The sequence below is a fragment of the Haliaeetus albicilla genome, chromosome 13 (assembly GCF_947461875.1).
Source record: "Haliaeetus albicilla chromosome 13, bHalAlb1.1, whole genome shotgun sequence".
Lineage (NCBI taxonomy): Eukaryota > Metazoa > Chordata > Aves > Accipitriformes > Accipitridae > Haliaeetus > Haliaeetus albicilla.
The window spans coordinates 16,367,965-16,393,053 of record NC_091495.1 but is presented as its reverse complement, the minus strand read 5'-3'; the positions used below and the strand labels follow the sequence as shown (position 1 = coordinate 16,393,053).

General features: G+C 34.3%; 1 protein-coding gene across 1 annotated transcript in view; it reads left to right on the top strand.

Annotated features, from left to right (window-relative positions):
- The window catches only part of LRPPRC (leucine rich pentatricopeptide repeat containing), a 93,956-nt gene that overhangs the window by 41,845 nt on the left and 27,022 nt on the right, over positions 1–25,089 (top strand). Inside the window, 5 exon segments of the mRNA XM_069800272.1 lie at positions 1,025–1,229; positions 9,397–9,521; positions 10,153–10,259; positions 23,013–23,081; positions 23,348–23,438. Coding sequence (XP_069656373.1) covers positions 1,025–1,229; positions 9,397–9,521; positions 10,153–10,259; positions 23,013–23,081; positions 23,348–23,438 — 597 coding nt within the window.

Genomic DNA, 25,089 nt, shown 5'->3' with positions numbered 1-25,089 from the left:
TATAATTCTGTAATTTACATGATTTGGTTGGTCTTTAAAGGAACTCTAGACTATCAACAACTTTAAAAGGTGGTTCTGAATATTGAGTTCCATGATTTTGTAGAAAACTTTACACCATAAAAGCATGGTCCAAGCCTACACACAAAATGATATGTTTTTATATAAAAGACTATACAATAAAATATAAAAGCTAATGTAACTTTTTTCTCATAAGATCTTTTTGATATTTTTCTTGGCCTCTTACTGAACTTACTGTTAGAAAAATAATAAACAAAGTTGATGTTTTCCAAATCACAATAAATCAGATCATGACCACCTGTACATTAAAGCAGTTTGAAAAGATTAGCTTGCTTGTAAGAGCATAAATGTCCCTCAGAAAATAAAATAATTCATAAATGTAGCCAAATGTGAAGTGGTCAAACATTCTGTCTATGCAATAATTAAGAACATTATAAAAATGCACTTATTCCATATACCAAAATGTTTGTTTCTGCCTTACTAATGAAGCTTAATGAACCTAATGTTTTAACATGCAGTCTGTTAGAAAGCTTTCATTGGCTCTCCTTGGCTAATTAGTATCGACACAGCAAACAGGCCCTATCGGTATCAGACCATTAGTCTGGCTGTATATACAGTGTAAACATATCTTTATTATCTGGCCTCGTGACAAGCCATCTGCTGAAGAAACAATGGAGTGATTTAGCAGATGTTAGCATTGAACGATAAAAGCATCCATTTAGTAGAATCTTGCAGCTATAGGGCAGACTATACAGGGTTATGTGGTGCAGAGTGGGCACACAGTTCCTATCTATAATTTGTAGTCAAAGTTGCAGCAAAATGATAAAACCATGCTATTGTGGATTTATAATTGTAGTCTCGTTTAGAAATGCAAGTAGTAATTAACTTGAAATCGGCATTATACGCCAGAATTTACATTCCTGCTGGGTTTGAAATGCTGTTTTAATAGCAGTTTGTTTTCCCTACATGAAATTACCTAAGGGTCTTTTGTGTTGTTTCATTGTAGATGCTATTAACATTCTAACAGAGATGAAAGAGAAGGATGTTCCTATCTCAGACAGAACAGTTGCATCTTTTTTCCGTGTTCTTAATGCTGCTGCCATGCGAGGTGAAGTTGAGACAGTGAATCGATTACATGAGACCATTGTGAACCTGGGGTTGGCAGAAACTGCTGCTCTTCATTCCCCTCTGATTACAGTTCACCTTGAAAAGTAAGCTATGTTTGGGCTTCAAATGAAACAAGTTATGATATTTATTTGTGTTATATGACCTGTGTATGCTATACACAGCTGCACATTCATGTTTCAAAGTGCTCATGCACACATGCATGCACATATAATACTTAAGTGATCTAGGAATAGTAATGAATGAATATGTTTTCTTAAGTTAAGTCTGTTTTCATTAGTTATACATCACATCATCGTCTCTGGGAACAGCAGCTGTGTTTTATGGACACATCAGAGATGAAGTGGCTATATATTGGAATATGCTTATGAATTGGCTCTAAAGTCTGTTTGACAAGATAGCTATTCAGAGCATGATAGGTATATTTTCAGCTCTTGTGGTTAAGTAGCATGTATTTTCCCATCAAAACAGCATTATTTTGCTGTGCCATCCAGTACATCTCAGGTGAGTTGAAAGGTGGTTGAACACTGAAATATTCTTAATTCAAATAGTTTGATGTTATTGCCAATAGACTGCTATGTTGCTGAATTTAAAATTCAAAGAAAGTACTGTCTGGTTTGTCTATTGTGATATTTTTTTTTCCCCCACCTATACTTTTAATACCATTTAATAGAGAAAAGCAAGTTCATACATTCATTCTGGCAGGAAGCATCTGTAATTCCATGTGTCATGTTCCTTTCCATAAATTTTCATTGAGGTGTAGGATATTTGAATTGGTGTACGTATGAACTATATAACAATTTCGTACTAAAATTGTGCCGAGAGTCCCTTTTCACTTCCTTCATGCACAATCCTTTTGGGTTTTTTATGTCATTTATATGGTTGCTGGATTTTAACCTCTTGCAGCTAGAGTGATAAATTTCTTGCAGTTTGGTTCAGGTATATGAGATGTTCTTGGCTTAAATATAATAGCTATGAAATAAGTGAATTTTTCATAATATCATGTAAGTCAGCCTCAAAGATGCATACTAATGTTTCTGTTAACATGTAGAGGTTTTTAGTTCTTTTAAGTATTCTGGGTGTGCAAGGTCTGTATAACATTGTCTATATTCAAAATTCTTGTCAAAAAGATGTAACTGTTGGTAGATGCATGTACATTCTCTTCTAAAAACAGTATTTTAGTGTAGTGGTCAACAGTTAAGAATATAGTGTACATCTTTTCAGTCAGCAACACTGCCTTGGTTACATCACAAGACAAGGCAGATGTTTATGAAAGTAATTTAACTGCAATCATATGTAACTAATGTGTCGGAAAAATACCTGATACGCTTTGCACTGTGCAGTAAGAGCAGCTGCATTTTACATAATTGCTTTATGCACATTGACATGCAAGTTGTACATGGTGCTACTTGGGTTCTTTTCACTTGAGAGGTAGTATATGATGATGTAAACAAAGATGTGTTCATGTGTGGATGCAAAGGGAGAGTTTGATTCCACATTCTTTTGGATTATAAATGTTTGGTAAAATTTTTTAAAAAGGTTGTTGTTTGGTTTGGTTGTTTTTTTTTTTTAATAAAGGGACTTTTGATGAGACTAGATTTTTAAAGGAGAAGGTAATTCCATACTGTGGAACTGTATGGCTAGAAGTCATTGGTACTCACCTGTATAAGTCTTAATACATTTCATATGTATAAATACAATACAAAGTAAACTCCTTTGCTGTGGTTTTTTTTTGGCTGCCTTATGGGTGGAAAGACTTGTTTCCTCTCCAATGTTAGACAACAGAAGGGGGAAGCTTTTTCCACATAATTTGCTTGGGAGGAGTAACTGAATTTCCCTGTGGTTTTTTGTTTGGTTGTGGTTGGTTTTTTTTTGACTTAGAGGTGCTAAGTTTTTGAAAGTTATGAGTGACTGAAATAACTGTTAGTCATTTCTTTCAGCAGTAGTGCTTACTATTTGCCATCCTACAGCTCAAGTATCATGCTGAAATGCTGTCATTTAGCTGCAGGTTGTCACTATGCCTCTAAAATTAGCTCTGGGATATTTTTTAATGTTCCACAGCAGTGGTGGTGCTAGCTAGTGTTTTGTGTTCTTAATTTATTTCAAACTTTTTAATTGCTTGTAAAGGAATCTGTGATTTGCTTTTGAAGATTTCAACAATTGTAGGTGTAAAATGTTTTCATCTAGCCCTTTTCTCTGTACCCAGTCCTGAATATTCTGAAATTCTTGTTAAATCCTAGCGCATGTTAAAAGTGACAATATGCAGCAGAGCGTGGAAAAGAAAAAAATTGTTGATGATGAACAGTATAACTTGACAAAAGCTAACAAAATCTAATATTCTAGTAGAATGGATATTTTGCCTTCAGTGTTTTGAGAAATATTTAACTGAAGTAACTAGAGAGAGAACTCGTACTACCTTGGGTTATCCTGAGTAAATTTAAGGCAACCAGCCCCCTGCTTTTAATTGTATGATCTTTATTTATGACTCTGAACAGTTTCTCAAGATGGTGAAATCACATTAAAAATTGACACAGTCCACATGTGGAATCTTGGTCTGTCATTCAAGGTGAGAAACCTGCTTTGGACAGTATGACAAAAATCATAGTTTCTCAAACGTGCAAGGATGTGAAGAGCTTGTACTTTTTCTTAAAACGGGTCTTACTTTTGAACTGGTTCTTCCAACTGCTAATAATTGGAAAAGGTTGTGTTACCTACACCAGGTAAAATTTCTTAGGATTTTAAGGATTGTAGTTTTGGCTTTTACCTGGTCTACCAACTGTCAGGGGAAACCTATTTGAATATGAGCCGTTTTACAAAACTGAAGAGGTTTGTGAAGCTAACCTGCTCCTGTGCTGTACAGTACTTTGGTAATATCTATTTACAGGATGACAAATTAATGGATACAGTAACTACTGTGATTTTTTTTTCTTCCTCCGAGAAAGCTGCACAAGCTAACTTTCATACAACCAAAAATAGGAATACACATCTTAAAAACTCGATATGGTTCCTGTCTTTTCATTAACATAAATTTGTTTCTGCTCTCCTTGAGTAATAGCACCTCTGAGAAAAGAAACAACAAAACATCTTCAGGTTTGAATTTACTAATTCCCTATATCAGAAATGCTTTTAAGCAGAGGGAAGAAAATTTGCAGGTAAACTGTGAAAACATTGTTACAGACTGTATGAACATAATATTGAGTCAGTGAATGCAAGCAGTTAATATGTGTATTTTAAGTGGTCAAAAGGCTATAGCTGGATTGTGTTTCTTTAAAAATGGTCAGTGTATTTTAATACAGCATTGTCCAGTAAAGCATTATGTGCTGGTTTGTGATTAATCTTACAGAAACCCATTTTGTTTAGTTTCTCATGTAGTAGATATAGCGTGAATCCAGTGCCTTGGCAATTTTTCTTCTGTTATTTTCATGGAGTTAAATTCACTTATGATTTTGTTTGAGATGATTCTCTAGCACATACAAGTTAATTGACTTTTAAATTTACTTTTAAAAATAGGCATCTTTTTAAATTAGGTGATATTTTTAGTGGGGGAAAAAATATCTATAGTGGGGAGTCTGGGTTTTTGTTTTGGGTTTTTTTTGTGTTGGATTTTTTTTTTTAATTTTTAGTGGCTTTATTTCAAATATTTGTATTAAAACTCTCTTTACATGTTGCAATGAAATTAGGGATGTTTGGCTCTCTTACTCCATTATTGCAATTAGGAATTTATCATCATTGGTGCCAAAGGACAAAAGTGTCTCATTTGCCCTATGGGGACAGGACAGTGATAAGATGATTTTTCGTCAAGGATCATTGGGTCGTAATTAAGTTACATTCATGGCTATTGCTTTTTGAAGGATGATTGGTAAATGACAGGCTTCATGTGCTTGGTACGGACAGTGTTCACTAGGGTTTTTTCTCCCTCTGTCAGAAAATCCTGTTGAGTCTGATAATGTAAATGTGGCATTTTATTCTGAACAAAAGAGCAGGGAAATGAGCTATCTTGTCTAATCATTCAGTTGTTTAACACCGACTTCCAGTTTAGACTCAATTGGCTGGAAAGCACTTGACATGTGAAGTTAGTGCTGTTCGGAACGCGTGTTTGAGTAAATTTTAAAGTAAGTGACAGCTAAATTGTACCTAGGGAAATTACAAAGCCTTCAACACAGTTAATTTTTTGGGGAGGATTAGTTGTAATTGCAACACCAGTCTCCTTGAAGATTCCTTAGTATGGCAAATGAACAGAAAAACATTTAGCTCTTTCAAGAGCCCGTTCTCTTTTAACAGAATAATTTTTGTAAAGCTGATTGTACCTTGCTGAATTGACTTCGCTCTGTACTAACATCTGCTTCAGATTTGTAGAGAAGGATTTGTTTTACTAGTCTACCCTCCACCCCCACCCCAGAGTCCCTTTTTTCTTTCTACCTCTCTAGTGATTTCAGGTTTGAGAGCTTTTCAATCAGTAAACCCCTTAGGTAAATTGCCACTTCACTAAAGCTTTATGCATAATGTTGCAGCACTTCATTCCAATTAAAATCAATATTTGGAGTCTTATTTTTATCAGGCAGACTCTCTGGTTGGGAAAGTTGTTTATTACAAGTAAAAGGTTAGATTTAGTGCTATGTTCTTGAAGCAAGAGGGGAGTGGCTTGTTGAAACTGACGGGGGATGTTATATCCATGCATGTTATAGCCAGTCTTGCTGCAGAGTGTATTCTGCAAACACTCAGACATCTGAGTAATTTTGTCTCTTCAAATAGCTTTGTGTGACTAAAATTGCCCACGCAAATATTTTGGAAGATTGTGCCCATAGTATCTTGGACTTCATAGGCATCCTAAACAGAAACTAAAGGAATGCAAAAATTTACAATATTGTAACCCTAGCATCAGTTTAGTTGAAAAATAATGCCGAAGTAGGACTCTACCGCGATTACATGAGGACCAAGCATAATACAGTGATGACTGAGGCTCCTTCTGTCATTCAAAAATAATAGTATATCTTCCTTTTTAAAAGAACAAGTTTCAATGAGAGGGAAAAATACACCCAATCTTTAAGTGGAACAGGTATTAGCTCTGAACAGATAATAATTGCGAGTGACTTAAAGCTGTAGTATCTAGCCAACTCAAAATGAAGCATGGATCATCTGCGTTCGCATTTCAAAATACTGTTTTGTCCAGACTGACACTGGAAATCAAATTTTTCAACATGGCTATGAGTATATGGGCTTTATTTCCTTTTTGACTCAATCCATATTAATTAAATAGTAATTTTGGACCAGGCTTTTAATGTAGTAGTGTAGTAAGTATCCTTTGGGAAGATAAAAAGGTGTTCAATATGCATAAGTTTATACAGAAAGACTGCCAGATATTTTCAAATGTATGGCTGTTTGTTAGCTTAAAATCCTTTTCTTAAAATGTGGAAAATCTTTTTTGTGCAGGTTTTTATTTTTAAGTTAGTGAGTTATAACAAGAAACACATTAAAATGTTACCTATACTCAAAATGTGAAGCCTACACTAAGTTTCTAGTTTTCATTTTCATTTATTTTTTAACAGGATTGTAAAAACTGCTTGCAAAAGTAGTTGGTGGTACTTATTTGGAATTAACTGCGGTTTGTGGCAATTAAGAAAAATACGGCAGGTTGTTGAATAAATCATACAACTCAAGTATAAGCATAAGCTCGAGCGATGGTTTTTTCTTTGTAGTAGTACAAACAATTTCCTTGTAGGGGCTGAACTTCTGTACATTTTATTATTTTATAGTTGATTGTTGTCAGTTTTAGCATTTATCTGTTTTATAAACCCTGTTCTCTAGTAAACTGTGGATGACTGGTTGATTGCTTGAATGCAACTGAACGAATATATCAGTTTTCGATAGATTCAAAACAAATGTCTAGTAAATTAGTGTGTAAGATACTGACCTCCTTAAATGCAGACTTATTGAGGCGCCTTTGAGCAGTATGTACCAGTAACAAGTACAATATTTCCATTTTTATTTCTGTTCTTTGCTGACTTTTTTTCTCTGCATATACAGTATTAATGCCTTCATAAGTATACATTTAGAGACTAGAAAACTGTTAATGTTCCTGTTTGAATGACATCCCAATTATTCATTCATTTATAGATAGCTTTGACCTAAAAACAGTCACTTTAATCCTTTAGGAATACAGCCAAGACAATACTATGGCTGTTTGAGCATCAATCTGAAAAGCTAGATTTATCACTGAAAACTTTAATTTGAATGTATAAATGTTGTTGTGCCTCCTTAGAAATTGACTAGTTTTCTGTAAAACTGGGTTTTTTTAGATGTTAACTGAACTTGCATCTAAAGTAGGAGAAAAATACTGATTATATAAAGCTTTATATCTGTCTATGGTAACTACCATAGTATTTCTCTTTTATGACAGTAATCTAGCCTGCAACATCTACTTGCAGTTTTGAAATTAACCTGTAATTTAGTCTTCACCCCAAATGACAAAAATTCAAATGACTCCATGGGGTGCCAGAAGATGCACTGTAAACAGGGCTCAGTAAGGGGGATAAGGTAGAAATCCATCATCTTAGGTTCATCTTCAGAATGCCAGTATTACTGAACAAAATTAATTCTTCTTCTGTGTTTTACTCTTTAAAAATTTAAAATATTAGCCTAGATGAAGATAGTAGCATATAATAGTCTAGTTCATTCTCTGAAAAAGCAAAATTTATGCTGCACAAGAAATGCAGTGTGAGGAGAGGACAGGACACGTGGCTTGTTTGCCTTGTTTTAACAGTAATATCTTGATTTGTTAAGGTTCAGTTGATCAATAATAAAAGTTGCTTTGGGAATGCAAAATCATTATTTCAAGGCAGTTTTATTATGGCCTTCAGCTGCTGCTAAGTGATTTTTTCTTTTTTTTTTTTTTTTTTTTTTTCCCCCTTGCCTACTTCCAGGGCTATTTATTTGGTAAGCCTTTTGAAATCTAAATGCAGTCTTATTGACTGTTTGGCTACTTACTACATTTTGTGTGTGTTGTCTTGGTTTGTTTCAATTTCAGCTTAAACCTTCCCCTTCAAAGAATAACTTCACATATTGTTTTACCAGTGTTTCAGTGGTTGTCCTCTGTTGGTTTTGTTTTGATTTTTTTAGATTGGGTTGTAATTCATTGAAAAAGGGTCTGCAGCAGATGATTTAGTTCTGTTAGTTGCACAGTATAGAATGTTAATTTATATTTGTTATTATCTTAAGTTCCAGATCTGATTGTTTTTATGGCTTTTCAGTTTTGCATTTTAACTATGTATACTTCTGAAGGTGCTAATACTGTATATGTAGGGAAAAAGTCAGTGAAGGACTGAGATAAACAAAAATGGAAATATTGTACTTTTTACTGGTACTTACTGCTCAAAGGCTCCTGAATAAGTGCATTTAGGAAGTCAACATCTTATGCACTCATTTAGTAGTACTGCGGATATATACTGGTGCCATGGCTTTATGTGACGTGGAATAGGCCAGCATACAATACATTTTGGTACCTTAATCTATTGTTGAATAAATTGCAAAAATTACATTTTTATTGCAGAAAATATACGTTGGATTCTGACCATTATATAGAATGGAAAAATGCTAGCCCTTCAATTGTGACAAAATGGAAATCAATAGATAGAGCTAGTCTGTTAAGGTGTAAAACAAGTATAAAGCAATCTGAAGAGCTGTGGTTATCTTAGTTAACTCTTGAGATCTATACTGAAATAAAAATGCTGTGGAAAAATTTTAAAGAGCTTAAAATCTGAAAATGTCTAAACAGACATTTGTAGGTAATATAATGTGCACAATATTACTTATTAACAAGAAAAATAGAACTCTTAAATACAAACTGAAATTTCTGTGGAATTGGGGTTTTGTCACAATAGTATCTAGCAGAACTTAAGAATTTTACTTCAAAAATTAAGTGCATCTAATCATGAAGAGCATTCACACCTTTGGTTAATTTGTAGTGAACAGTGGTCATGCAATCAAAAATTATACAGCCAAGAGGTTTAACTGTAAAACTGTAGTTCTGTTTTCATTTCGGCTGTCAAGCATACATGGTATTTGTCTGTAGGAAAACTTTACCTGTTATTTAAAAAGAACTGTAGCACTTTGGGGGGGGGAGGGAATATACTCTTGGATCATAAACTGCTGAATGAATTTTCCTTGAAATTTTCAAGACTAAAGTGGGTTTAGCATGTGCTGCTCCTGCTTGGAATGTTTGATTGTTTTTATTCTTGTCTTGTTTCATTCCACAAGGGATGATATGCCTGCAGCTCTGGAAGCTTTAATCAAGTGTCATAAGAAGTATGGTAAAATTCTTCAGCTTCATAACATCTACTGTAGACTGGTAGAAAAAGGAGATGCTGATCTTCTGCAAAAGGGTTAGTTGCATGTAGTCAAATGCTGTCTGGTTATATGGGGTGTTTTCTGGAGGCTTTTCTTCCAGGACTTGTATATCATTTCTTTAAACTTAAAGAAAAAAAAAAATTGTTTGTGTTTATATGTGTAACTTTAAAGCACTTAAATGATGCCTACGTTCTTCAGATTGAAAATTGATATTAATTTTAAATGTAGAAGAATCCTAATGTTTGGATAATACAGCATAGAACTCTCAAAGGTTATTGCTAATACTTGTTCTAGCTATGTATATTATTAAGGAACAACTTAATAGTAACACAACACATCTGTTTTTCAAATAGTTGTGCAGTTAAGCAATCCTATATCCTCACCCTATACAAGTAGAGAATGCCAATATATAGTCTATTTTGTTGAATGTAATTCAAAATAATAGTGCAGATAAACAGAAAAACATTTTAAATATGCTCAACTGCAAAGTTACAAGAAGTTGTGTAATATGTTGTAATCATTCCGTATGTTTCAAAATTTATCTCCCCATAGCTTGTTCTTGGTGTTCTGTGATGCTTGGAAAATATTAATATTAAGAATATATGACGTATATGTTAAAATGCTTCAATGTATTTAGTAAATTAATGAGTTTTATTCTCTGTTTAGTTTCAGATTTTATAAGCAGAGAATATGGAGATATGATGGCTCTTTATGATCTCTTCTTCGCCTTCTTGCAAACAGGAAAATACAGAGAGGCCAGGAAGGTCATTGAGGTGGGACTTTAACTATAGTACTCTAATCATGCAGTTATTTAGACTCTTAATTAGAAACATTTAAAGTTTTTAACCTTTAATTAGACTTGTTCTGATTCATGTTAATAGAATTCAATCCCAATAATAATAAAAAAAACCTCGACCAGCTTTATTTTGTATAATTACAGCTCAGAAGAGAGACAGTCTTGTATATTGAAATTGTTTCCTTACTTTTTCAAATTCACTGTTATATATCAAAATGATATTTGCATATTAAATATCGGATTGTGGAACAATTAAATTAAACTGGCGTTCCTGGGTGTAAAGTTGCTAATCCTCTTTCCGAAGGAATTCTTTGTTCTTAAAAGCACTGGAATTTAATTTGCTGCAGACCATGCTCAGATTTATTTGTAATGCTTGTCTACAAGTTAATCAGCCAAACAAGTGCTGTCTGCTACTGTTTGGCATTTAATTTAGCATTTCTTCTCTCGCTCTCTTTTTCAGGATAGTAAGCAGCTTATAGGAAGTGGTAGGTGACAAACTTGGTCTATTTAGGATTAGTATATTTTATCTAGACTTGATTGAAATTGTGCTTACTGAAATTGATAAGTCAAAGGGGCAGCTGCAGAGTCTGCTTAGATTGTGATTATTTTTCTTCTTAACGCAGTTTTATGTTTTTACAATGCTGCATAAGTTTCCGGTTAATGTGTGGGAGGAGGCATCTTGCAGAAAAAGTAATACTTTGTCCTCATCGTTTTTGTTACATACATACACAACTCTAACCTCATTTTCTGGGTTTTTTCCTTCCGAAGACAAAGTATGCTTTTTTCCTAATTCCCCCTAGAATATTTGAAATACCAGTTATCCCTACTTGAATTATTTAACAGAATTCTTCTATTTAAAAAAATCTTGGTTTTCTGCTTGTTTTTCTGTGGTGGAACAATACTGACCTGCTGCGGGGTGTGTGGAAATTGCTAAGGACAATGTTGAAGCATTGGTATTTTTGTTCTGAGAGGGTTTTTGGAGCTCAAAGTCTTATAATACAGAAGAACAGAAATAATCAGTATCTGACAGAAGACAACACTGAGGAGTTGAGTTCTTTTTAGAGTGATTAAAGCATATAGGAGCTAAAATGATGAAATCTGAGATTTGGAAGTAAAATTAAAGCTAAATGAGTAAAACTGGTACTTGGTGTGATTCAGCAGCTGTTTCTTTGATACTGGCATTTAATTTCTCAAAACTTATATTGGTGTCTGCAGCAGTGATGAATAGGATAGTAAGCAAATTATCAAATTGTTGGGGCTTTGAAACTTTTGTCATTTTCTTAATAGGTGCCAAATTATCCTGCAAATATTCAGTATTTGGTGATAGATCATAAATTATTAGTAACCACAAACAGGCACTTAGACGTAAATCTGAACACCTGATATCTGGGGACTACATAGATGTTTTCCTGGCTATGCTATTTAAAGTAGGTTTCTTGCTCTTATGTAAGTTCTATGAAATATGAATTAGGGCTTTGTATATGCTGTTGAGAAAAAAAAGGTTTTAAATCTGGGATTTTTAGGAGTATAGGAATTTTAGCTACGAATAATATGCATGTATTTTACTAGTGGATAAAGTGACACAAAATCAATTACTATATGGTGTGTTATATTTTAAGTATGCTTTTATTATGTAACAGTCTGTTAAGTATTTTCAAATAAATTTTTTTACATGAGAGGGAGGAAAATCTTACAATTGGTATTTTGCTGAAGAAGAAAATAGTTTTTATTGTTTTAAACAATAAACAAGTTACTATTTGCCTTTTTTTTTGTTGGGAAGTCAAAGCCTTAATCAGTATAATGTGGAAGATGGAGTACAAAGTATATGTGTATCCTTTTCTCTAGTCCAGTGTTTTTTGTGACTAAATTACTTCTCTTGTTGGTAATCTCAGATTGTTTTTCTATTTTTCTTTCTTGTGAATTAATACGTAATGAAGGTGACCAATTGCTGCTTTTTCTTTTTAGACGCTGTTGCATATTAGATATAGATTATCTTTCAGCATGTACTTTGATCATGTATTGCTGATTATGGTGGTCAATTGATTTTAGTGATATTATTTGTTTTGAAAGTATCTACGGAGTAAATAAAGAGGGTCTAAAAGGGTAGTAATGATGCTGGAAAAAAATTTCCTTAGGAGTTAAGGAAGTGAAGACCATGGAGGATGTAATCATTAAAATGCGCTGTAACTCACTGGAGACCACTGCCTCTGCTTCCTCTTGCTATTGTTAGCAATCAGAGGTACACTAGATGCTTATATGAAACTTATTGACAACTGCTGCTTTGAAAAACTTGAAACTTGGAGCCCCAGGAGTAAGGAAATAACTCTTAAATCTCAATCTTTGTTAAAATACAACTGGGTGACAATAGTGGGAAAGATTTGAGTGCAATTATAAAAATTAGGTCAGGGTTCTGTATGTATGTTATCAGGTCATAAATGTGTTGTACATGCATATATATAACCTCGTGTTGTGGGATATCATCATAGCAAGAGAGCTGAAAGCTCTGGAGCTCATCTGCTTGCCGAAAGGACAGCAAGACTAAGCAGACAGTGATAGCATAAAAGATGACAAAAGGTGACTAGAAAGGAGGTGAGGCAAGGAATACACCTGACTGATGCTAGAACAAGTATACTGAAGCATGTGGTAGTCTAGTGGTGTGAGTCTCTTTTGAAGTGATGCTAAGTGGAAGAGAAGCTGTGATTGAGAACACTACGGGGGGGCATGCAGCTAAGTTCCAAGGCTTCACACAGCTCGGTTGATCAGGTAACAGTTTGCAATGTTGCTAGACTGCGTTGTTAAGCTTTTGAAAGTCTGTTCTCATTTGTTCTGTGGCAGGTAGCTAGAGAAGAAAGCCTCTCTGAGACAGTACCTCCAAATGAGGTAGCCTTGGCTGCTCTGTAAAGTAAAAGTCTATTTTATTCTAGCTGTGCCTGGAGATTCCTGGACCCTTGAAGTTATGCTGGTAGATGGATGTGCTGGTAGATGCTCGTTTGCTTTCCACTTGGAACAAGTTCTACCATTGGGTGCTGTAGTACATCAAACGATGATTTAGTCTTCAGTTCTTATTGCATCTCAACCAATTAAGTTGGCTTTTGTCTTGTGTCCTTCAAAGGTGATCATGTCAAAAAAAAGTTGGCACATCTCTCTTCTTTCCCCTTACCATAAGGTCACATACTAGCTTGCCTTCCCTTGAAGTGGCATAGCATGACTTCTGTGTCATAAATCTAGCTCTAGTTACTTAGGATTTTTTCCTGCTTACTTGGAAAAGCAGTTTAATTGCCTTTTTTCCTTCAATTTTGTTTTTCATAAAAAAGAAAAAAGGAAGAAAATTAAGTAAATATATTTTGACTTTAACTAAATTAAACTACATTAAAACCAATGTAGGCTAAAAGAAAGGGATACAAATTTTCAATAAAGAGCATGAAGGGAAAAGTAACTTTTAGAAAAAATATGTTCTTTACCTGTCTTCTAAAATGTTGTCTTATTTGAAAAATATCTAATCAGATTTTCTCCTGGAGAGAGGTCTTATGTAGTTCTTCACATGTGTGTCTCCAGAGCTCCAAGTAGTAGATCAGAGAGTCTGGAAGAGTTGCTTGGCCTAGTATTCTTTCAAGTCTGGTACAAAAGTGATAAGAGAATTTTCTAGAACCTAGTCCCCCAAATCCCTCCAATCCACAGCTTCTTGCCTGTTGCCAGAACTGGACAATTGGAATTCCCTTATGTTTACTCAGTTGTTGACTGCCACTTTATTAACCTGATTGAGCTGATGGTTGAGAGCTGGACTGCTGTGAAGGTCATCCAGGAGAGTGAGAATGAAAAAGGGAATGTTATACCACCTTGGAGGAATTTACTTCCTCCCCCTTTCACCTCTTAATTCTGTTAGTTTGTTTGCATGCTGCATGGAGATTCAAAGATTTCACTACTTAAAGTAGTTAGAATATAGTTGTTATCTGTCATTTTGGTCCAATTTTAATTTTTTGGTCATCTCTGAATTTTGCACTGAGATCTCATACTTGCAGCTGTTTTACCTGCAAGATGGTTGAATATTTCTAGACTTGCCCTTTTTCCTTCATTTATTATTCATGCTGAACACAATTATCAAAATACTCTCTGAATCTATGTGTAATTAAGCCCATGTCCATGCTTGGCTCTTTCTGGTAGGCTTAAAAGAGTTATATATCATTAAGTAATGTAACAGTCCTGCAGCAGAGGTTCAAGCAAGCCCTTCTATAAATCTACTTAGCGGAAGTCTAAACCAGTTTTTCATGAAGTAGAAATGAACACTTTACACTTGTGGCTAAAGTATGCAAGGTTTTAAACTGGTGTTAAATCCAGTTCTGCACTGTATTGATAAAATCATTACACCTTAAACTATACTTTATTGGACAGCAAAATACTTCTGTAAAGAAACCAAAACAAGCACCGCATTAAAAAGAGTATCAGGTCACTGGCAATTTTGGTTAGGAGCTTATGGACTGCTCTGATAGGAACTAGGAGTTGGTAGAGATGTTCATCTTTTGTTGTTTGACAGATACTTCTTGAAATCTTTCTAGATCAAATCACATCAGCTATTAAATTAAAATTTTCTTTAATGAAAGAGTAAAAGCTCTTGTTTCTGCTCTGTTTGTAGTTTTACTGGAAACGAAGGCTAAGAGAGGATTACTAAAAGGGTATCTTAGGGAAAGATGCCAGAACTGTACAGCAAAATTTTTCAGTCAAGGCCAACCTGTACAAGTTTGCTACCACTGGATGAACCTCCCTTGAAAATGGCAAAGCATAGTGCATGGCTTCAGATTTCTTTTAACCAGACTTTAATTAAAGTGTGATGCTTTCCTCATCTTCTGTTCTCATACTAAATATATCTTTTATATTTAATAGTTAAATATATCATACCATATCTCACTTATCAAGACACTTATGTGAAGAATTGAGGGGACAAATGGTTGTGAAATATTTTAATGAAATGTTTTCCAATGTGAATAAATGCAAGAAAAGGCATTTGCTGCTGAAATTCAAGACCTGACAAAAGAACTGTTTGGGGTGAGTTTAGTGTACAGGAATATATCTATCAACAGATGTCAAGTTAATTCAGGAGGTAAATAGATTTAAGCAAGGAATTGTGACATCCACTGTCAGCAGACTTCAAGATACCAGTTGCCATTGGATTTAATCTACCATAAAAACAATGAGAATATTTCTACTTGATATTGAGAGATTACAACTTTCTTTCATCCAGATTGCTTTTTTTAAGAGTCTACATCATAAAATTGAGTCTTGCTGATTTTATGCTGGAGATAAACTATGGAGGGAAGATCTTTCTTGATTTGTGACAGCAGGATCTAGGGTGGGGGGTTATGTGTAATTTAATGATGATTTTATCTAATGTCTGAATTTACCTACAAAGACTAATTTTTGGTCCCGTTAAGAAGAAAGTAGAGGTGATTAGAGAAAAATTTTAAATGTTTGTGAATGTTGAATGCAAATTGTATTAGGCAATGGTGGTCTGAGATTGAGGAGTAGTTTGTAGGGGGTGTAATAGCTTTTATTAGAGTAACTGTATACAGCTGAGAGGGAGGGGAAAGGCTGGAGAGCTTTTAGGCACACAAGCCCTATAATTACAAGAAAAGATTATTCTTTTTTTTCTTACTCTTGAGTCCTATTAGTCTAATAAAAGCATTACTTCTCCTTATGAAACTGGACTCTGATACAGCTATTAGCGAAGGTGGATTTTATGTCCATGCATATGTGCATGTGTGTATGTGGGTTAATAAAAAAAAAGGTGCTTACTAGTTCAGTGCACGTTATTTAGTTCTTAAGTATGGCTTTCTTAAAAGAAAGCAAAGGAATATGTTTCAAATAAGTAAATTTGGTAAAGGAGATGACTACTGAAGAAATTCCTTCCAGAAAGTGAGAGGGTAGTGTGTTTGGAATGTGGGATCAAGGCAAGAGCTGTTTGTCCTTTCTTAGCTCCAGGGACTTTGTGTTAGGAGGAGGACACTACTGAGTGTTATAATGTTTTTTTCATTAATCATACAACGTAAAACCACATTACAATGCAAAGAGCAAATTCTTGCTCTGTTTTGGCTCTAGAACATGCTTGAGGATTTTATTTTCAGTAGGGTTTTTGCATACTTTTGATGTCACCTTTTCTTCCAGACTGATTATTGTTATGAAGTTCTCTTATTGTCTAATGATTATTTTATAATAATACTTTGCTGCATAATTTATCTTGGAAATCTTACTGGTAAATGCATAATATTCCAATAGTGCTTAAACATACATCAGTCTCGATCATGAGTAATGCTAAAGTTGTAAAGCTCTTTCCTATTTTTATTTTGGCATTTTTGGAAAATAATCAAATTTCCTTACATTTTTCTCAATGTCTGCCTAACATAAAGTAGCATATATTCCTGTTTCAAGTGAAATAATCACAAGTATTTACTCAACAGATACCAACTGTTTTGATAGTCAGTGAACTATGTAACTGACAGAAGCTTTGAGGCAAATACATACTTCAGGGGAAAAAAACCCTGAAACCAACAGTAAAAACTTCCCCAGTGGAGACTGTAAGCTTTGTATTTTCTTAATATGAACTACTGCTTTTTATGTAAAAAATTAAACTAGTAGAATTAGGCTCATTGCTACCTTGGGTGCTTGTAAGATAGGTAGAAAGGAGAGCATGAGCTTGAATTCTAATCACTCCCAACAGGAGAGTTAGGGAGGATAAATATGTAGACGTGTGTCCCTTTGTCTTTCATTAAATATCTGGTAGTGCAAATAAAATATCAAATACACTATAATTGAGTAGGTTTTGAAGGCATAACTCGCAGTGGAGCAACTCATAATTTTCAAAACTCTGGTGCTGCATTACAGTACTTGCCGTTGTTATCAAACATGAAAAGTAGTCATATTGAAGGTACAGATTTAATTATATTCAAGCTTTCATACAGTTATACCTTGCCCCAAAAGTTGTGCAAGTGTCTGGATGTTTCTGATGAGCTTCTCATTAAAGAAAACAGTGTAATGGGGGTTGGGATGTGTTTAGTCATATTTATTTCTGGGTGAAATTGCTTACAAAGAACAAAAGCAATTACTTATTTTTTTAGAGAAATCCCATCTTTGTTACAAGCAGTTTGCAAGGTTTTCTTTTGTTTAGAAAGAATAAAGTGAATGAGGATATTTTTCTGTGCCACCACCAAAGAAACCATTTTCGAAATCCACGAGAGCTAAACTTCTTTCAAGGTGAACTTGTAGAAAGAGTATTACATTGTTCCCTGCCATATACAGGTGTAGCTCTACTGCCATCCTGGTAGTACAATGACTTAAAGAAAAACTGAGCTAGAGAGAAGTAATGTGTTTTATTAGATAGTTGATACGATTGCAGCAGTAAAGATGCTTTTTGATGCACAGGTTATTTTTAGATCCCTCAGTCTTTAAAGCTGCGTCTTTTATAAACTTCTGGGCTATTGTGTAAAAGTTAGTATGTTTAGGACCAATAATCAAAAATAAAAAAAGTCTGTATTTTCTGTATATCCCACAATGATACTTCACTTACATTATGCTATAAAGATTATAATGTAAGAAATACAGCAAAGTGGTATACTTGTTTCATACATGCTAACACAGATGAAAGATTATTTTTAAAAAATAATGTTAATGTAGATGTTTTAATCAGTATTTTTTTAAAACTAGTGCACTGCTATTTGAACGTGAAGGAGTATTTAATAAGAGGCAAAAATATAACAGAAGTGTAAGATAATTTTAACCATCTCGCCTATCAGCTAGACTTAGATGGCTACATAAGGTACACAAATTTTATATCTGCATCTTTTAACTTTCTCATTAAGCAGTACACATACTGCTTAGTAGAAGTGAGGACTTCTGCCAAGAGTTTTAACGTAGGGGAAGATTCAAACATAGCATACAGTGTTTATGTTGTAAAAAACTTCTGTTCAAGTCAGCTGCCATGCAAAAATATTCCAGGCTTCATCAAAGCTGCACGGAATTTGTGAGATTTTCATAGACATTTTTGTGCAATCAGGGAAAAATCTGTCTTTAAGAACTTCCCATCAAATGTTCTGTTTTCACTGATGCTTGTGTTAGAGTGAGCTGTGAGAAATGACATACATCAGTTCTTATAGCTGTCTGTTCAAGGCTGTCTGTTTGGAGAAGTAAAGCATTTTCTTGCAAGACATTGCTTTGGCATCTAAATCTCAGTAACTGGTTCTGGTACTGGTAACATAAGTCTGTTATGGCTGTTGATGTAACTCATCATGAAACATTCTTCTTCCTTTAGCAGCATTAGCTGTCTCTTGTTATTACTGGCTTTTTTCAGCTGCAAAGAGAGGAATGAAGGGATCTACCTGTCCAAAAAATACCATCAGAATGTGCAATATGGATGGCATTTGTAAAATTTGGCTGTTTCTTTCCAATATGTTTGAATTGGCGATTATAGTAGAACTGTTACCCTAAGAAAAGATTGAACTTTGGCAAGAAAATGTAAGGATTTAGAAGGAAACATAAAACACTTAAGGAAGGTAGAGTTAAACTTGAATGATTAGAATTGGTGTGTTATTCACAGTGAAGTTATACCGTGAAAGGCTAGAATAAGTTGTCCAGGATATGTAACAATTATTTTGCCAAACAGTGCACAGTAGTAGTTTGTGGAAGTGCCATGTTGGAAGGTTAAAACAAGAGTCATCCATCTTGTGTCACATATATGCCAAACAAAAAATACTTCTGCTGGCTTTTAAATAATTATGCATCTTAAGCCAGCTCTAGCAAAAGTAGTATGGTTCTGGGACATTCTCAACTCTTAGTTTTCTGAAAGTCCTCTCTTTGAACAGTACTACAGGGTTTCTGGTCTGTATGTTAGTTTTTGTGGTTTTTCTCTTAAGTTTTGTGTTTAAAGAGAAAAAAATTGCTTTAGGCAACTAGAGAGAAGTAAATAAATATTTTCCATATGTCTTCTGTAAATTACTTAACTTTTAAAAAGTTGTTTTGAAAGTAAAAAGAAAAGTTATTGGTCTATTAGCTGTATCAATTACAGAACACTCATGTAAATAGAACTTGAATATTTCTATCACTGGCGAAAAATCTGGAAAGACATCGAATAGATTCTTCTCTGACAGGTCAGTATTTTGCCAGACAATCTGTTTTCTTTCAGCTGTAATAGGTAGAAATTAGCTCAAATAAAAATGTTAGTGCAGAAAAGATTTTTCTGGTGATTGGACCCCTTCAATCACCTGTCTGAAGTGATTGGTTCTAGGAAGGAGGAGAACAAATCAAATGCTTTCAGTGTGTTAGGATTGTTGCATTCACGTGATTTTTGAGTGCTGCTTGGCAAGAGTTCTTCTGAAGGTGCAGCATTTTTTTCTTCCCTTTCTAGTTAGTTTTCCTTTCTGTGTGTGAAGGTATAGAATCAGTGAGTAAATTAGTGTAGGGTTGTATGTTGAGTCTCAGAAAGATAGTAACAAATGTGATCAAAAGTATAGGATGGTTTTTATAGGAGGTATGACTAAATAGGTGAGTTCTGCTTAGTCTGGAGAAGAAATAGTGAAACAGGGAATTATTATATATACTACTCATGAAATTAATATGAATTGGAGAGGATAAAGAAAAATCAATTGTGCATTGTCTTCCTGTACAAAATCTAGGGGCTTCAAATGAAGCAAGTAGAAGCTAGGCTGAAAACAAACAAAATGGTAGTATTTTGTTACTTTTTTTGTTACAGTTTTTGTTACAGTTGTTTTCTGCAGAAGGTAGTTGAGGCAATCCTTTGCCAAAAGATCGTACGAATGATGAATCTTACAGGGTTCCAGGAGCAACCAGAAAAGCTCATGGAAGAGAAATCACTTACTAGAAACAGTGTGACCCACTGAACCTGAAGTAGTTAGAGAGTGAAATAACACTAAGGGGGAAGTATTGCTGGGTCTTCTGTCATTTTATATTCTCCTGTAGGCACTGTTAGGGAGAGGATAACAAGCTAGATGAACCTTGGTTTGGTACAGTACAACTGTTGTATATTCCAAGAAAATGTAAAAGCCAGAAACCTCTATGTTTAGTTTATATGCTGTATGAATTGCTTGAGACTCTCAATGGTTATTTCATTCTTTAAAGCAGTGGATATCTTTAAAAAAAAATAAAAAAAAATAAAAAAAAACAAACAAAACCAGCAAAACGCTAAGACTCAATAATAGATTTTTTTTTTAGTCCATTGGAACAAACAAGATCAAAATTGTAAATGGGAATTTCGAAGAATAATTAGAGTAACAGTTTTTTAATTTTTTTCATTATTATTATTATTCCTTGCATTTTTTTAATTCTATATCTTAGTCTGCTGTATTGTAGAAAGTCTGCTTCCTGCTAAATGCAATGTTTAAAATTCCCTAAGATGGTAAGGGATAAGCTACAAATATAGACTATCAGGCAAGCCCTGGAGATTTAGTTAATCTGACCTAGATGTTCTTTTGATGATTGAGACCTGCAGTATGTGAAAACACTTCTCAATTTCAAAATGAAACACGAGGATATCTGTTGTATAACTCAGCTGTCCTTGTAGTGACAGACACATCAATCACTTCTGAACAGGAAAGGATTTACTATAAAAAGTTTGTAGCTTTGGAGCTGTTGAGTTCGTTGGCATTCAGATCAGCAATGATATTGGAAGTTGTAAGTGAATTCAGCATTTGAATTTTACCATGCCCTAAAGAGGATTAGCTACAAATGCAGGCAACATACTTTTTTCTTTTTCATTTTCAAGAGCCTGTTGTGTAAGATGTTAATTCTTGACTTAGTTTTCAGCATATTTTATGTGAAACTGCTTGATAGCTCTTAAAAAAGCACTGAGCAAGTACCTATAAACATATATAACTGTGGGGAAAAAAAAAAAAACTAATTGGAAAAAAAGCAAGTACCTGGAAAGCAAAAGTGTGTTTATATATATCACTTTTGAATACTTGGGAACCCACTATTTTTCTGTAACGTCTTGTATTGAGGCTATCTTTATAGTACAGTTTAATACATGGGGAAGCTTCTCCATTTTGAAGAACTGTGGGGTTAATGTCCTATTTTTTAAAAACCTTACAATGATTGCAAATAATGATTTTGATGATTGGTAGGATTACATGGCTTAACATTTACTCTGCAAAACACTTTTTCCTATATATTTAGCAAATTTTAACAGTTTTGACTGAAGTTTTGCATGCTAGTTTTCTGGTGTATGCTGAATTATTTCAGAAAGATGTAACTGTAATAATTCTGTGCTTGGAGAATATGAGAGAAGGAAATTACCTGTTTTAAAAACACAGAAGATAAACTGACTTTTTCAGTGGTAATTGTTTCCACTGTTTTGGAACTGACACTCAGTATTTCTCACAGTTTTTTCTTCAAACTGCCTCTTTTTTGCAAAGTTGTGTTAAAATTTTGGAAGTTGCACTTCGCATTTCAGCAGTAGAGATTTCTTACAATATTAACAGCTAAAAACCTTCAAGAGTCAAAACACACGTTTCTCTGTAGGGATGAACAGACATTTCCTTGGAACCACTTTGAGCTATGTTGATGTCAATCTGGACACCTGAAATGAAAGCAGAGTCCTCTGTAAATGATCCTTGTGCTAAAACAAGAGTATAAAGAAAGTAAATCCAAGTATTCTGTGGGAGGGGAAGGGTAAGAGGTGAAAATGATGGATGGTTTGCACATAGATTTTTTTGTATCTCGTTTTTTGACATGTCAGACATAAGTCCTGGCATGCCTGTGACATGTTTCTTTAAAAACTTTGAATTTTCCTGTGTTTCTTTAAGAATTTATTTAAGTGGAGGAACCAGTATTTTGATTATGGCCTGTGGTACTGAGAATGCACAATGTGGTAGTCTATACCAGATAAAGTTTCCAAGGATTGAAACCTTATTGAGAATGTGTATTCTGTAGCTGTAGTCTGCTCAAAACAACAAAGGAATGAATAAGCAAAGGCTCATCAAACCTGGGAAAATTAATAACAAAGAACTGCGGCATATTGACTATTATACATCAGTTCCTCCATGTACACACACTTAAAAGTAAGCCTTTGCTCTGTTCTGGGATAGGAATTGCCTTATAGTTAGAATACCTGCCGTCTGCATTGGCAGTATGTTATAATTTTAACAGTTACTGCTCCATAAATTCCTCGTTTTCTTATTGAGCAGTAGCAAGAGAAGTCAGTATCTAAAAATATTTACTGTTTTTAGGTATTAATAGTTGTAAGAAAATGGCTAATGTTAGCAGAGAAGGGGTACCAAATGCTGATGATGTGGTTGAGAGGCATGGTTTTCTAGGTGCTAAGACATTGCAGTGGTTTTGAATGCAAACATTACATTGTGAAGACAGTTTGGAAAAATTTGGTGTAATTCTTTACTATGAGTAATACGAAGGATTACTATGGGTAATAGCAATAATACTCTATTACTGTGGTGGTAAAATTATTTAATGTTTCAGTTCATCTGAAGTGTATTTTAAATCAACTCTTTTGGCAGTGTTTAACTAAATAGAAAAATGTCTTGAAGAAAATGACTGCAATTTTTAAGTCTCTCATAAATGCAACCTAACTTGATTATTTGTGAGCTTCTAGTCTCATTCAGATTTCAAAAAGCAAGGAAAAACTGAATTTTTATTACAAGTACATGTATTATGTTTATTTTTCCTTAGAATATTCTATGTGAAGTAACGTGTTTCTTCTTGTGGAAATATTTTACAGACACCTGGCTTGAGAGCACACTCTGGAAGGTTGCAGTGGTTTGCAAAAAAGTGTATATCAAGCAATCAGGTATGTGGCTCATATGATGTCTTCTATGTAACTGTCATTATATTCCAAGAAAAATTGTTTTGAAATATTTCATTGCTTGGTTTTTATGTTTGTGAAAGGACGTGTGACAGGCTGATGAGGTGAACTTAATGTTCTGTGTAAATGCTGGTGTATACTTAAACAGAAATACCATTTTAGCTGAATGCACACAGCATGTAAGTGCACATATATAGAAAAAAATAATTGTTTGGCTGAGGTATAACTATGTTCTTCCTTTCTTTTTAAAGATGGAGACTTTGGAACACTTGGTAGAATTAACTCAAAACCTATTTGAATGTGATAGAGATGAGATGTACTACTACCTGCTTCAACTGTGTGGTAAGTGAGCTTGTGATCATTTTCATGTTGTAATCTGTTTGCATTTGTGTTGGAGATAGGACATAACCCTGAATTGGAGAGGAGTTTTATCCTGATATGCAATTAGCCTGGATAGTGTTCCTGAGGCATTTTGGGCAAGGGGAGAGTACAGGGTTTTGGGTTTTTTTTACCTGCAGACCTGAACACTTACATAGAACTTATATAGTACAAGTATTCAAATCCATGCTATTGTCTTGTATCCTAATTTGAAAGTTGATTCTGTTTTGGTTTTTAATAATGCTTAAAGAAGAAAAACTGCTCATTTGTTATATCTTTATAGCTGATAAAGATCTGGTGTTTCCTGTGATTGGATCTGGTTCTGAAAGGTGCATTTTTAAAAAAAAAATTTACCAATTCTTCATCAGCCACAAGTAACTTTTGCATCACTTATAGGAACAGAACAGTTTTTAAAGCTGAAAGTTCCATTTCTATGCTACAGACTTGTTGTAGGATGTATCTATAGTGTTTTTCATTTCCTCTTTCTGTATTTTTCAGTCTGTGCTGGTTTTGTTATTCAGTGTGTCATACTGTATTATACATAATAAAAATTTTGGAAGCTTTAGTTCTAGTTCAAGTCTTGAAAAAATGTTCTCTGTTAAGATTGGGTATGGAGCACTAAACAGTAAATTGGGACATTAAAAAAGAGACATTACAGGGATTGCTGTGTACTTTGGTAATGTGTGTGTGTATATATATTAATGAACCATTACAGCAATTTGATATATTTGGTCATGGGAAAACTTGCATTTGAGCTTAAAGTAATTTTAGGCTGTTGCCCACGTATATGGTTGACTAGAACTAGCTATGTTTTAATGCTAAATAAAATACTGTTTGAACCCTCATTTTCTTTTCATACGGTAATGCAAGAGGCTTCTTACCACAAGCAGAAAAGATGAGTACTTCCACAAAAAAAAGACCAGAGACCCGTTGAGAACTTTGTTGCTTTTCATTTCCTGAACAGCCTTAGAAAGCTTCAAAACCAAACTGTAGCATTACCCAATTCTGGCTTTGCACATGCTGGTTCACCATCAAAAATCAAGTAGGTCTGAAAAGCAATCTTGTCTCAACAGGGAGGGAGCCTTCCTGTTTCTCCACTCATCCTGTTCACCTCTGGCAGTGACTAAGTCTGACAGTGCCTACTAGGAAGAGAATCTAAGAAGATAAAATTTATCAAATTCTGTCATGCAAAATCTTCAGTCTTCTTTCAAAAGACAAAACCAATTCCATCTACTCAAAGAAGCGGAAAACATTTGTGGGTTTCTGTCACCATAAAAGACAAAAACCACGCACATTCCTGCTTTCAGCCATTTTGGATGATCTATCAAAGCTGCCCCATGTACAAGTACAGTAAAGAGTTGTCATTGTGCACCTAAGCCATAACTTCAGATCAGTTTTAAGCATACAAAAAAAGAACCTACTATCTATTCCAAGCTGTGATCAAAAATGTTGAAAACAATGCATTTGGTTTTTTACAATCACAGAATAATTTATGCTGGAGAGAATCTCGGGAGTTTTAGGCCTAGCCCTTTCCCAGAGCTAGGACAGCTTCAGTTATATCGCATCATGGCTTTGTCTAGTAAAGTTTTGAGTGCCTCCAAGGGTGGAAATCAAA